Here is a 13,276-nt window from a genome sequence, read left to right on the forward strand (position 1 = left end):
AGGCGCTTGCGTTACTTTTCACACTAAACCGGGATATATGTAGCGGAAGAACTTGGTAGTTGAGTTACGTACAGTTTTATGCATATGGATTTTTTTGTGCGTAGGCACATTTCTGTTTTTGTTCGTACGCCATGTATTAGTGTGAATTCTATGCAAGACGTTAAACATGAGGCCCCAGGTTTCTCTAATTGGAATAAAGGCTTGCATGACGTTTTTGAAATTGTGTTTCTGTGAACAACCGTGTTATGGAAGCGCGTGTGGACGTGGTAATTGTCACCTGTTGACTACAACAATTTAAACGCGACGAATTTTTAAGGGTTGCTAGATCCTTGAAAAAGAACTGTCCTATGACATTTTAAACAGCTAATTTGCCAACAAAATTCCCCGGTACCTGGGGTAGACAAAATATGACACCGGAAAGCGGCGGGCGGTGTCCGAGCAGTGGGTTAGGGACATACCATCAACGCCAGGGTGAGGGTGGGTGCTAAGTGATATTTCAGAGTGATAGAAGTGGGGCTTGTGCCCAACGGAAAGGGTGCCAGAGAAACGAAAAACACTGTAAAAATGTTATGTTCGGGAGTTGAAAAAACAACAAAAAAACCCCCACTTTTTTCAAAGTCTAAAAACCGGGGCCTACGAAAGGATTTTTTTCCTGCGGACGACAATCAAAAATAGACCAACTGCGCGAGAAAACCGCGGACCTACCAACACCGCAGCCACAAACAAGGACAAGTGCGTTTCCGTCGCTGACCTCCCGCGCGCCCAGCATTAGAGTACGTGTGTAAGCTTCACGCGCTACATATAAATAATAAACAAGGATTTCCAACTTCTCAGTGCTTGCCTGTCAGCTGCTGTAACGTCAGAATATTGCGCGTAATAGACTACTGTCCTACTCTGATGACGAAACCGGATGCCGTGCTTGCCCCCACCCCCATCTACGTGAGTCGCGTTCGTCCCACTTTGTCTACTCTTGCTTCGGTGGAGGCCTGGCGGCGGAGTTTTTTCTTTTTACCCCCTTTTGGTTAGCTTCTGCCGGGGGCTTCCCAAATGGCCGTCGAATTGATTAACTCGGCAAGAAGCTACTTGGACGCAAGCTTTCAGGGGGCGGGTGGTGTATCCTCGTCTTCGTCTCTTTTCCTCGTCGATCCGGAACGGGATTCGCTGCTGGAGAGTTGTGGCATTTGCAGAACGAAATTGCAGCTCAGTAGGGAGCCAAAGCTGCTGCCGTGCTTGCACTCCTTGTGCAGACAGTGTCTGCCTTCCAACCCCGCTTCGGGTAAGTCCACCATCGCCCTGGGTCCGGGGAGTGCTGCTTGTCTGTTGCAGTTGTAGTTTTGTGTACATTGTTGCACGTTCCATAGTTCCTTTGATTGCAAATCCACGCTTTTTAGCTACTGGTGGTCGCATTGTTACATGGCCTGCACTCCGGTTAACCCCTTACTGTTGCATTGAAGCGTTGTTGCTGTTCTTTATATACACTTTGCTTGTATTGCGTGAAACGATGAATACACAACATCACTTGTATTACAAGTACAACTTTATAATTAGAATGCATATACGTAACTGCAGATATTCCCTGTGTTTAAAAAGTTAATACAAGGAATATATATCATAATTGCACGTCGTGTATTAGTATCAAAAGCGGTAGGTTTAAAAAACCGCATGGTAAAATGTGGGATGATTATTAGTATAAGGTTAGATGGATAGGTGGTTGTTAACATTGGAAAAAGGATTTATTGAGGGATGCCCAATCCTGAATGAGCGTTTGAAGTGGGACTTGCAGCTAAGTGTTGCTTTTCGCAGTGCTGAAAGTACCTTGTGCTGTATATGGCTTAACCCTACAAGGTCTAGGCCTCGTTTTTTTACTGTTTCTTGGTTTTTTGAACTGTACGTGTTTATTACATGAAATTAGAATTTTATCCCCAGTATTACATATAATTTTTCAGAAGAAGCTGTACTTTTCAAAAATAAGTAGTAGAACCATGTTTACATTATAGTTTAGCCAAAAGTTGTAAATAGTCAACAGACAAATGCCTTTCAAATTTTCAACTCTTCATTGGAAAAATGACAAAACACTGATAGATCCAACAGTGTTGAGTAACTAAAATTGCAAAGACATGCTTCAGAATATAATTTTTGTATGACTCAAAATGTTCCACTCAAAATATCATGAACTATGTACACTGCACATTTATTTCTGTTAGAAAATTTTGAAAGTTATTTACATGTGCCGCTCTTCAAAACGGTCCCTTAAAGTTACACCTTACATTCCTTACATCAACCAAGAGTTTCCTGGCTGCTGTTCCGATATTTTCTTCTCGCAGATGTAACATTTGTGTTGGGATCAGTAATGGCTGAAATTGCAATAAGTCCATGAGCAGAGAGTGCCCGAGTGGGAAGAAGCTGAAGAGACACACCACATAATTGAGCTGTTAAGTTTCACTGGCGCTGTGGCCTTTGCTGAGCTCCGCACGTTTTGTGTTAGGAATGTCAAAGAAGTGTACAAATGTATCGTACCGTTAGTCTTGTAGTGGCTGGTGTACTACGTACTACTAGGTTTATCAGAGAAATCAACCCATGTTATGTGCATATTGAATTTCTAGTTTGCAGCATATCATGTGTTTCATAGCTCACTGACCTCCAACCTTCACTCTTCTTTGCATAATGTCCCCTAAATGACACTCATGTATATCATATTTATAAAAATTCAGATGTATTATATGTGCCTAAATACAAACAAAATGTTTTAGGTATTTATCTTCAAATAGATCCAAACCTTCCTGAAAATGCAGTTGTTCATTTGATGCCAAACTATCTATACAAGTTATTTTCTGCAAGAAAGAAATGAAAATTAAACTTAAATTCAGTCTCTCTCTTGCCATTTATTTTTCAAAATCTATGTGCAAAGTTGTTGCAGAAATTAAAAATAAGATGAAATAACACCATTTACAATTTCATTTTCCGCACACATAAGAGTCATTTGTTAAAAATTTAAAAATAAAATTCACATTTTATGTAATTTCATTTTCCATTTTGTCTTTTTATTTTCCATGCCTGTCTTGGTGTGTTAGTGTCATAATGAAAATGCAATACCCACTTTAGATTTGCTTTTTCTTTATGACATGCATAATAACTGCAAAAATGAAAATTCAATATATCCTTCAGATTTTACTTTACATTGGATTAGATGTACATATGACAAAATATAAACAAAAACTCGAAATAGATTGATCATTTGCAAAGTTCCCATTTGGATATTTATTTTCAGCCTGAAAAGTTATGAAGCTGCACAAATTAAGAGAAACGCAAACAGGCATTGGTTCCTCCTGCTGCTCATTGAATTTTCATTTTCAAGTTCTTAACATGCAAATATATTTTAATTAGCACAAGTCAGTGGCCGTGGCAAAGACTTCTTACATGTGACCACATTTTTGGAAGGTACTGACAGCTTCTAGTAAGAATGAAAGTGGTGTTCAAGAAATGATGAGAAAGTCACAGGTGTTGGCAGACTGTATAAGTTGAAATTGTTGTGTTACATAAATGCAAAGGGATTTTAGATAGACTTGGAGATGTTAAGACTTTCACCAACACAAAGGTAAATGATGATGTATGACTGAATTAAGTGAGATTTTACATTACCTAAGCTCTGCATAAGCGGACACGGCAAACCATGCTGCACCAGGTCAGCCTTGGCTGAACGTTACCTTTGAGGTGATAAAGTTGTGTCTTCTCCATGGAATTTAAGGCCAAGGAAACAGTGCACCTCATCAGGTAAAGAAAGCCAGAGTTTGGTCTCAGTTAAAGAAAAGCATTTAAAAAAAACCCAGAAAAACACAATAGCCAATTTTCCTGTGGTAACTGGAATGCAAGGTTGTTTTCTTTTATAATTTAAATTTTCATTTCCTTTTATTGCACAAAATAACTCCCATAAACTATCTAGCTGGAAAAACTGTCAGCGTCATCTTTATGATGAAATAGTGTGTCTTGTTCGGTTGTGAATGCCTTTGGACTGATTTTTTTAATAATGCTGCGTACCTGATCAATCTCTACGTGTGGATGAGCGGTGATTCATTTACTCTGTAGCCATTCATTCCATTTCCTGGTGATCTGTCTGGTTTGTCATAATTCATGTACATTTTCTAATCTATTAAACATGCTGACTAATCTGAGAAAGAGGCAGGTCTATACAAATACTCAATTACTCATTGGTGTCTCTTAAGCCAATGTAACATTACATGACTTTTTGTTATGGGATATGTCAGATTTGCTGATCAAATTTGCTTATTTGTTGCTACATCATATCAAATTACACAACTGAAAATCTCTGGGCATGTGTGTTTTACTGGCCATATTACGACTTTCCAGCACAGTCATGTTTATCCCTTTTTGTAACAGTCAATAGTGTACTGCCTGATGGAGTTGGCACTATGTGAAAGGTTAATAATAATAAATTATATATATATACAGTATAGATAGTGTGAATCTGTGTCTTTTAATTGTTGTATACAGTAATCCCTCCTCGATCGCAGGGGTTGCGATAGATGAAAATCAGCGAAGTAGAAACCATATGTTTGTATGGTTATTTTTATATATTTTAAGTCCTTATAAACTCTCCCACACTGTTAACATTATTAGAGCCCTCTAGACATGAAATAACACCCTTTAGTCAAAAGTTTAAACTGTGTTCCATGACAAGACAGAGAGAGCAGTTCTTTCTCACAATTAAAAGAATGCAAACATATCTTCTCTTCAAAGAAAGCGCGTCAGGACCAGTGAATGCCAGGGAGAGAGAGAGAAAAGCAAAAAATCAGTATGTGCTTTTGGGCTTTTAAGTATGCCGAATTTTTTAGAGGAGTGTCCGTATCCTCTAGGGAAACAGCCCTCTGCTCACACCCCCTCCGTCAGGCGCAGAGAATGTCAGAGAGAGTGAGAGAGACAGAGAAAAGCAAACAATCAAGCACCGCGCAGGAAGCATATTGTGTATCATTGAGGAGTTTTATTTAATACGTAATACATGCTCCGATTGGGTAGCTTCTCAGCCATCCGCCAATAGCGTCCCTTGTATGAAATCAACTGGGCAAACAAACTGAGGAAGCGTGTACCATAAATTAAAAGATCCATTGTCCGCAGAAATCCGTGAACCAGCGAAAAATCTGTGATATATATTTAGATATGCTTGCATTTAAAATCCGCGATGGAGTGAAGCCGCGAAAGTCGAAGCGTGATATAGCGAGGGATCACTGTATTCAAAAAGCTTGTTTCATTTTTTTTGGTGGTGGGGTTGGTATCTTGTCCTCAAAATCTCCCAGGCATTTCCAGCATGTTCTTCAGTGTATGCAAAGTAAGTTTAGCCTTCAAAAAATGAATTAAATTTAGAAGTACAAGAGTTGTAATTTTCAAAAATGAAATATAAGGAAAAAACACTTACAAAATCTCAATAGGTTTCTACATAGAAACACTTATTTGAAGTCAAAAATAGAAGTGAATTGGCCTTATCCATAACATGTAAGTGCCAAAAGTTTATTAGATTTAGCTCTAGATATGTTATGTAATGCCAGTGTTTGATGGAACTTGGGCTCAGCCCTTTGGAAAAGGCATGGAATTTAATTCCAGTCTAGTTTGTATAATCCATGCCAGTGTTCTCCACATGTGGGCATTTGCTTTCTAAAGAAGAGAAGACAGGGTTGAGGTATATACATTTCCTGCTGTCTGGACATAGCCAAACCACTGATTAACCCTCATATTGATCCTTTTAGAGAGCCCCAGACTGTTCAGCCAGGGTACCAAATTAATTTTTTATGTGTTTTTCACATCTTTGTTTATTTTGTTTGTTAATAGTGTTAGTGGTGTTAATTATTTGCATTATTCTGTGTTTCTTATTAACTTTATATGTCGTTTAATTTTCTGTGTGTCTGTGCTTGTTCTTTTCTGTTGTATGTGTTTTGTTGGTTGTTTCCTGAATGGTGGAGCCCACTGTCCATCACCGTCAAGGGACTGACCTTAGCCCTATAAAGGCTGAGGAAAACCCTCAGTCTCTTGCTGTTCACTGAATGAGCTGCTGTTGCTGTGGTGGTTATTCGGATGTTTATGTAATTTTTTTGGTCTTTTGACCATTTTAGGATTTTGTATTGAGAATGTATTTGCTTTTGGGATTGACTATTTTGAAGGAATTTCCTTGTATGATTTTTGTGCTTTTCTATTACAGAGAAGTTTTGTAAAAATAAATCATTTCATTTATAAAGATTCTATATTTGCCCTCTTGGTACTAGCGGGAAATATCAGAAAGATACCACCCTACCAAGAAATTTGGGTGCTTTTTAAGTTTTATGCTTAGGAACAACAAGTTCGCAACATAGACAAATACAAAGTCAGTAACATCACCAGATTTCTGTAAATTTGTTTGAGAATCGGTGATCTGCAGAAGATGAACACTAAATTTCTATCAAGAACTGTATTTTTTGTACCTTAAGACACACCTGACCATTAGACGCACCTAGGTTTAGAGGAGGAAAACAAGAAAAATAATATTCTGAACCAAATGGCGTACTAATATATTTAATAAAATATAGCAGAATAATATTTCAACTAGGGCTGTTCGATATAACGATATATATCGGATGACAATATGAAAACGTCTATCGCTGCACATTACGCTATCGTTTGTTTCGTTGTGTTGCAAAATAAACTGTTTACGGCAATATTTTTTTCATTGTTTTGATGGCCACCACGTGGATGCAGACACACTAGCATGGCTGATGAAGACGAGGCAACACCAGGTAGCACAGAAGGACCTTGTTCCTAAACGAGGGGCTACCTCTGTAGTATGGAGATGGTTTGGATTTGAAGAGTCTGACACGGACCAGAAAACGGTACTGTGCAAATTATGCTGCAAACCGATCGGTACCACAGACTCCAACACGACAAACCTCTTCTACCACCTCCGCAAAAAGCACGTGAACGAGCATGCAGAGAGTTTACAACTGAGAGGCAGGCCACGTAGGATATTACAGTTGTAAAGGTACTATTTAAACGAGCATGTTAAAAGCTTGGAAGATTAATTGCTACCAAAACAATTTGCTTAAGGCATAATTTTCCCTGCAGCGTTTGCTGTCAGCGTTAATCTTGTTAAAATTACGTTTACGTCACAACTGCATTAACACGGCAAATCTCCGTTAACGAGTTACCGCGGATCGCCCTGTGCTTGGGGCTGGACGGCATCAACACGTTAGCACCCGTCCAGTCCCACGCACGGGGCGATCAGCTGTAACTCATTAACGGAGATTTGCCACACTACGATGTGCAAATTAACATTTTACTAGAATGTAGCCTAAAAAATATTATCTATACTAATAAAAGGCAAAGCCCTCACTCACTCACTCACTCACTCATCACTAATTCTCCAACTTCCCGTGTAGGTAGAAGGCTGAAATTTGACAGGCTCATTCCTTACAGCTTACTTACAAAAGTTGGACAGGTTTCATTTCGAAATTCTACGCCTAATGGTCATAACTGGAAGGTATTTTTCTCCATTATCTGTAATGGAGTTGAGCTGGAATGACGTGGGGGGGCGGAGTTTCGTGTGACATCATCACGCCTCCCACGTAATCACGTGAACAGACTGTCAACGCAGTGCGTAGAAAACCAGGAAGACCTCCAAAAAGCGCTTAAGAAAACATGCATTATATAATTGAGAAGGCAGCGAAACAATAAGAAGCGAGCGAGTGACATATACTACCATATTCATGAGTGATGCTACCTCGAAAAGAAAGCAAGGTGTAAACCTAAACTTTAAATTAAGTTCATAGACAGGCTACCGCTGGCGTTTCACATGCCCACAGTTAATGCGGGATACAAGTTTAATGAGAGGACGCAGGATATAAATGAGAGTTTTGATCACTTTGTAACTAAGTTAAAATTGTAGGTGAAGGGGTGTGCTAATGCAAATTCCGAGAGACTGTGTTTGTGGGGGATTGACAGTTAAGGCAGGTGGGGGAGTCACGTCATCATATCCCCTCCCATTCATCTAATTTCGCTCTGAGCTGAGCTCCGCGGCTAATGCCATCTTCCGAAGCAACTTTGTCAGACTGCCACCAAATACTCACAGAAAAATCCACAAGTTAATACACACGCTGTCTCTAGAGTTTCTACACACTGAATCCTCCAGGCACTACTTACAAAAGGTCACATTGACAATCGTTATTTTTAAAAACTTTCCTTTTCTTAGCACAAGCACAGCTGAGAAGCTTCGATGCATGTGCTCCATAGCGTTAAAAATAATGCATTTAATCACACTTTGCATTACAAGCAGATTACATTGATCAGCATCCAAATTCATTTTACCCTCGCACCACCTTAGTTTGAGAAGAAGTATGAAAAAATATGAGGTTAACACAGAAAAACAGATCACCAATTCAAGCTTTATAAATAATCGATTCGCCATCAATAATTGTTTTGGTAAAACCATCCTCCTTCCATTTTATAATTTTTCCGCCACTAGCCATGATTAAATGAACGGTAAAAAAGTAAGAGCAAAGCGAGGGTGACTTATTTAGGCAGGCATATATATGACAGCAACACTCATGACAATGTCAATCATGGTACGTTATTATTAAAATGTTTCCTTTTCTTTTTCATTACTTCTTTAACACACTACTTCTCCGCTGCGAGGCGCGGGTATTTTGATATATATATATATCATATAATATATGAATGACCTCCAAAGATCGCTGAGACTTTTGATATCATGAACGAGTCTGCAAAAACTGTGGTCTCCTGCCCAGCAAAAGTCGAGCAGCCAGCGCGTGCATAGCTGTGTCGGCCTTTGAGACGCTGACTGCGCTTCTGCCTTAAGTCAAAGTGAGCACTTTTAATTTTTCATCCTCCCCCTGCGCTATAGCCCAGACAAGTGCAAACACGGGACCCCTTTTCTACACCACGGCAAAATAATATTAAGGCAATTCACACTTTCTTTGCACGTGCCATCACAGCCTATTAATGGCAGGGACGTCTCACCAGTCTACACAAGACCCACCGCGACTGTCCCCAAAAGCCGATCATAACGTCAGCGAACACATCTCTCTATACTATATAAAAGAAAAAGGCAACTTTCCTTTCTTTACACCTTTTTTCCTTTGATCCCAAACCAAAGCCTTTCTCGCTTAACACTGCAGAGGACACAAAACTAATTTTCTTTAAATGCTGGTAAGGCACATTACCAGAGGCACAAATTTGAACGTTCACATAGAAAATGTAATTTCTATACCACAGCCGTCGTGTAGCGCCTTTCAAAAGGGATCTACTACCGAGAGATGATCCATATACATTTTAGCTGCTGTTAGTTACTTACCTGTTGTGTTACACAGTCTTTAAAATGTAGTTTACCCAACCACTCCAGTAGTGCTCAATGTACCTGTACTTCTTAAAACGTTAATGTTTTACTGTTTAATAACTTATAGACTATATTTTATTATTTCTCACTTGCACTCAGTGACCAAAGCTATACACACACATATATAAAAGCTATACACACAAGTATATGTATGTGTATATATATATGTACTGTATGTATGTGTATATATATAAATATATATATACACACATACGTACGTACGCATACATACATACATACATACATACATACATACACACATAGATATAATTTGTGTGTGTGTGTATATATATATATATATATATATATATATATATATATATATATGACAGCAGCAATCCAAGCTGTGAGAAAACAGTAAAAAGGAGGCGTGTCAGATGTCGTGGTACATTTTCTGATGCAGCTAGACGAAAAAAACTTTGTGACGCTGCCGCCAAATACACAAAACAATTACTTTGACAATCACGTTACATTATTTTTAAAATGTTTCCTTTTCTTTTTCATTACTTCTTTAACACACTACTTCTCCGCTGCCAAGCGCGGGTACAGTATATATATAGAGAGATAGATAGATAGAGATATATATATATAGAGAGATATATATATATATAGAGAGATATATAGATATATATATATAGATATATATATATATATATATATATATATATATATATATATATATATATATATATATATATAGATAGATAGATATATAGATATAGATATATATAGATAGATAGATATGAGAACAACACTCATATCAATGACAAAACAATTACATTAACAATCATGTTACGTTATTTTAAAATTTTTCCTTTTCTTTTTCGTACCTTCTTTAACACACTACTTCTCCGCTGCGAAGCGCGGGTATTCTGCTAGTATTTAATATTATATATTTAATATATTTTTGTCGTAAGCCTTATTGCTGCTACAGTTTGAAGTACAATGTTTACATTTGGTTTTGACAGATAATGTTAGACTTGTATTTATTTTGTTTAAAGAGTTTATTGGACTTATATAATTTAGTTGTTAGTGCTTTGATCCTTTTATATTTAATATATGTTGTGAGAGTTATTGCTGCTACAGTTCACATTTTGTTTGTCAGGCATTTTATATAGCAGTATTTTATATTGGGCCTTTAGTAATTTGTTTTTGAAAAGTTTTATATTTGATACATTAACATTTTATGTTTACATTCTAAGTCAAACATTTGCTCAAATGTTCTAAATAAAAGAACAGAAATAATTACAATTTGAGTACTTCTCATTTTTGATTTTTTTAATTTAAATGAAAAAAAAGGAGTGGTGATTATATAAACTATTCACTGAATACAAAGAAAATGTACTATATCGTGATATGAAATGAAATATCGGGATATAAGATTTTGGTCATATCGCACAGCCCTAATTTCAACCATGTAAACAAGCCAACAGCGGTATTAAGAACCATCATCACTGTCATTAACAAATGAGGAGAGACTTTAAGGTTCAAGAGCTCTTCTAGTTTTCTGGAAACCCCAAGAACTCATCATCACTAATGTCAGAATTTATGAAGCTGAGTTGCTCACAATCACTTTGCAGGAGCACTTACCTATTATTCGGCTTAACCTGTCCAAAGCCACCAAGGGAAGAAGCACATTTGGACCAATGCTCCCTGAAGTTGTATTGCCAGTCTAGTTCCATCTATATTTGTAATACCACAAAGCCCTTCATCTCGTCTTTTGTTGTGGGTTTCCACTTTGAAAAGCAAGAATGTGGTGCAAGCGCAGCCCACGATTCAAAAAAAATTGCTGTGCATACCTGTTTGTCTTGTCTGACAGTAGCTGAAAGACAGCTTCAGGAAAGAACAGCCTGAAGTAGTCCAGTGGCTGGTAATCTTTCGAGTCCAACAGCAAGCCATGATGTGTTGTGAAGTCCGGTAGCTCGTTTGGCTCCTACAGATCAATGTCTGGGTATTCCTCCCACACGAAACTTGCCGTAGTTGCATCAGCTGCGCGAATGCATTCAGCTGGGGCGGCATCGGATGGTGTCTGATCAGTTGATACCAGTTCCTCACTATCTTGCTTGCTCTCCTGATCACTCTCAACAAAATCAGATTCTGTAAAACCAGAGTCCAACTCCGCAATAATGCGCAAAACATCATCTGCTGAGTATTTTGTGTTCTGCACTTGCTTTGCTCCCTCGTGAGATGTCGATGCCATCTTGCCTTTGTTTACATTTGGTAACTCGCACACATGCAAGGATTAGGTGCCGAGTCAATGAGTCTAACATTTCTCCAAGTAGAGAGGGAATTCCTGTAACATAACGGTGAGTTTTGTTTCCATTAATAGCTGGATGTCGCCCTCTGCCCCTGGATGTCGACTTTGTCAGGTAATACACATCACAGTTTGTGATGCAATATTCGCTTATGGACCGAAAAAAAAATACAGTAATTTTGCAGTAGGAGCAATGGGTAATAAAATTATGAGGATACATTTCTGATGAAAGGTAAGAGAAATGAGTAAATTGTTCATTACAGAGGAGGCCAGAGATTGGGAAATAAACTTGGAATTGTGGTGTGGAGGTGTATTCTTTAGTGGACTTATTTGTCAAACAATAAAACTTCATCAGATTTAAATCAGAAATTAATTTGCTATGGATTGTGTGAAGCACATATGAAGGTTGGTGGGGAAGAGGGTAGACCTAATAATGGATTTATAAAGGAATTTTCTCTAATGATAAGAAATAAGGCTGCAGGAAAAATTGTGATGAATGATAAATCTTATGATGAGACAGTAATGCTAAATAATGTAAAAATCGTAGGTTAAGGTGCACTGTGCAGTATCACCAGTTGTACGTGCTGCCAATGCAGAAAACGGAGATTGTTAGCTATATATGTTTGTTAAAACAAACATAAAATTACAGTCAATAATTAAGCAGAAAAGTAAACAGATGTTTTATGCTAAAAGCAATACTGCAAAATATAAAAAATCTATAAATAGTTGTTTCCAGCAGTAGTGAAAATCTAAGTAAATGTTTGGGTTACATCTCATTTATGACCTGCAAATATTCAAGAATATGAAAATATCCTAGCTGTAAGCTAAGACATGACATCAGGGGTGCGGAAATCCAATGCCCGACTTGTCCAACACGGGTAAACTGACCGTCGGACAAGCATGTTTTCTGGTTTCAGTTGTCCGCGGACAAGTGCAATTTTTCTGGAGAAAAAAAGAATTAAATGTGCAGTGCAGGGCACATTTTTACCACTACTTTCAAATTTTAAACATTTGGGTTCGTACTTTGTGCGGAAACAGTTTACTTAGGTATGTTCTTCATGTCTCAAATTGGTATTCAATATTGTTTACAAAATGATGGCTGATTTTTCAAAGGGGAAGCACTCTTGTGGTCTTACATAAGTATTTTACCCTACTATTTACACGCTTGGAGATGCGGTCATTTTTTTCATGCTGACATTATGATATAATTTGATGATTTTTCATTATAATCGATAACTTTTTCTATATTATTAATAAAATTAATTTTTTCTACATAAACATGCGGTCATTTCACCTACAATGCAATTGTTTTTGCCACATAAAGCTTGTTAGGCATTTGATCTTTTCTGAAATTTGCGATTTTGCGTAGGTTGTGATATATTGAGGAGTTAAGAAATTTATTGCGTGACATCAATTGTGATGAGCTGTCTATAGATCATTTTTGATTAGAGAATTTTTCATATAAAACAAGTTGGTTTCGCGCTGTCAGTTTTTTAAAAATAAAACATTCTAACGGTTTCCAAATGTTATGAAATATCAATAAAAATCTTCACTTAGACGCAATTTTTTTTTTCCCTGACAACATCGGTAATATTTACTTCTTTGGAAATGTAACCTCTTGCTGAATTTCGAGT

At 37.6% G+C, this 13,276-nt stretch overlaps 1 protein-coding gene across 2 annotated transcripts in view; it reads left to right on the forward strand.

The window, feature by feature from the left end:
* The first annotated feature begins 918 nt into the window (after positions 1 to 918).
* Positions 919 to 13,276, forward strand: part of LOC120543150 (transcription intermediary factor 1-beta-like) — a 120,330-nt gene continuing 107,972 nt past the window's right edge. Inside the window, exon 1 of one of the 2 annotated variants that reach the window (XM_039776041.1) lies at positions 919 to 1,276. In XM_039776041.1, the coding sequence (XP_039631975.1) occupies positions 1,048 to 1,276 (229 nt within the window). In that variant the 5' untranslated portion in view covers positions 919 to 1,047. The remainder of the gene's footprint in view (positions 1,277 to 13,276) is intronic. The other variant, XM_039776040.1, reaches the window with a different exon arrangement.

The sequence above is a fragment of the Polypterus senegalus genome, chromosome 13 (assembly GCF_016835505.1).
Source record: "Polypterus senegalus isolate Bchr_013 chromosome 13, ASM1683550v1, whole genome shotgun sequence".
NCBI lineage: Eukaryota > Metazoa > Chordata > Cladistia > Polypteriformes > Polypteridae > Polypterus > Polypterus senegalus.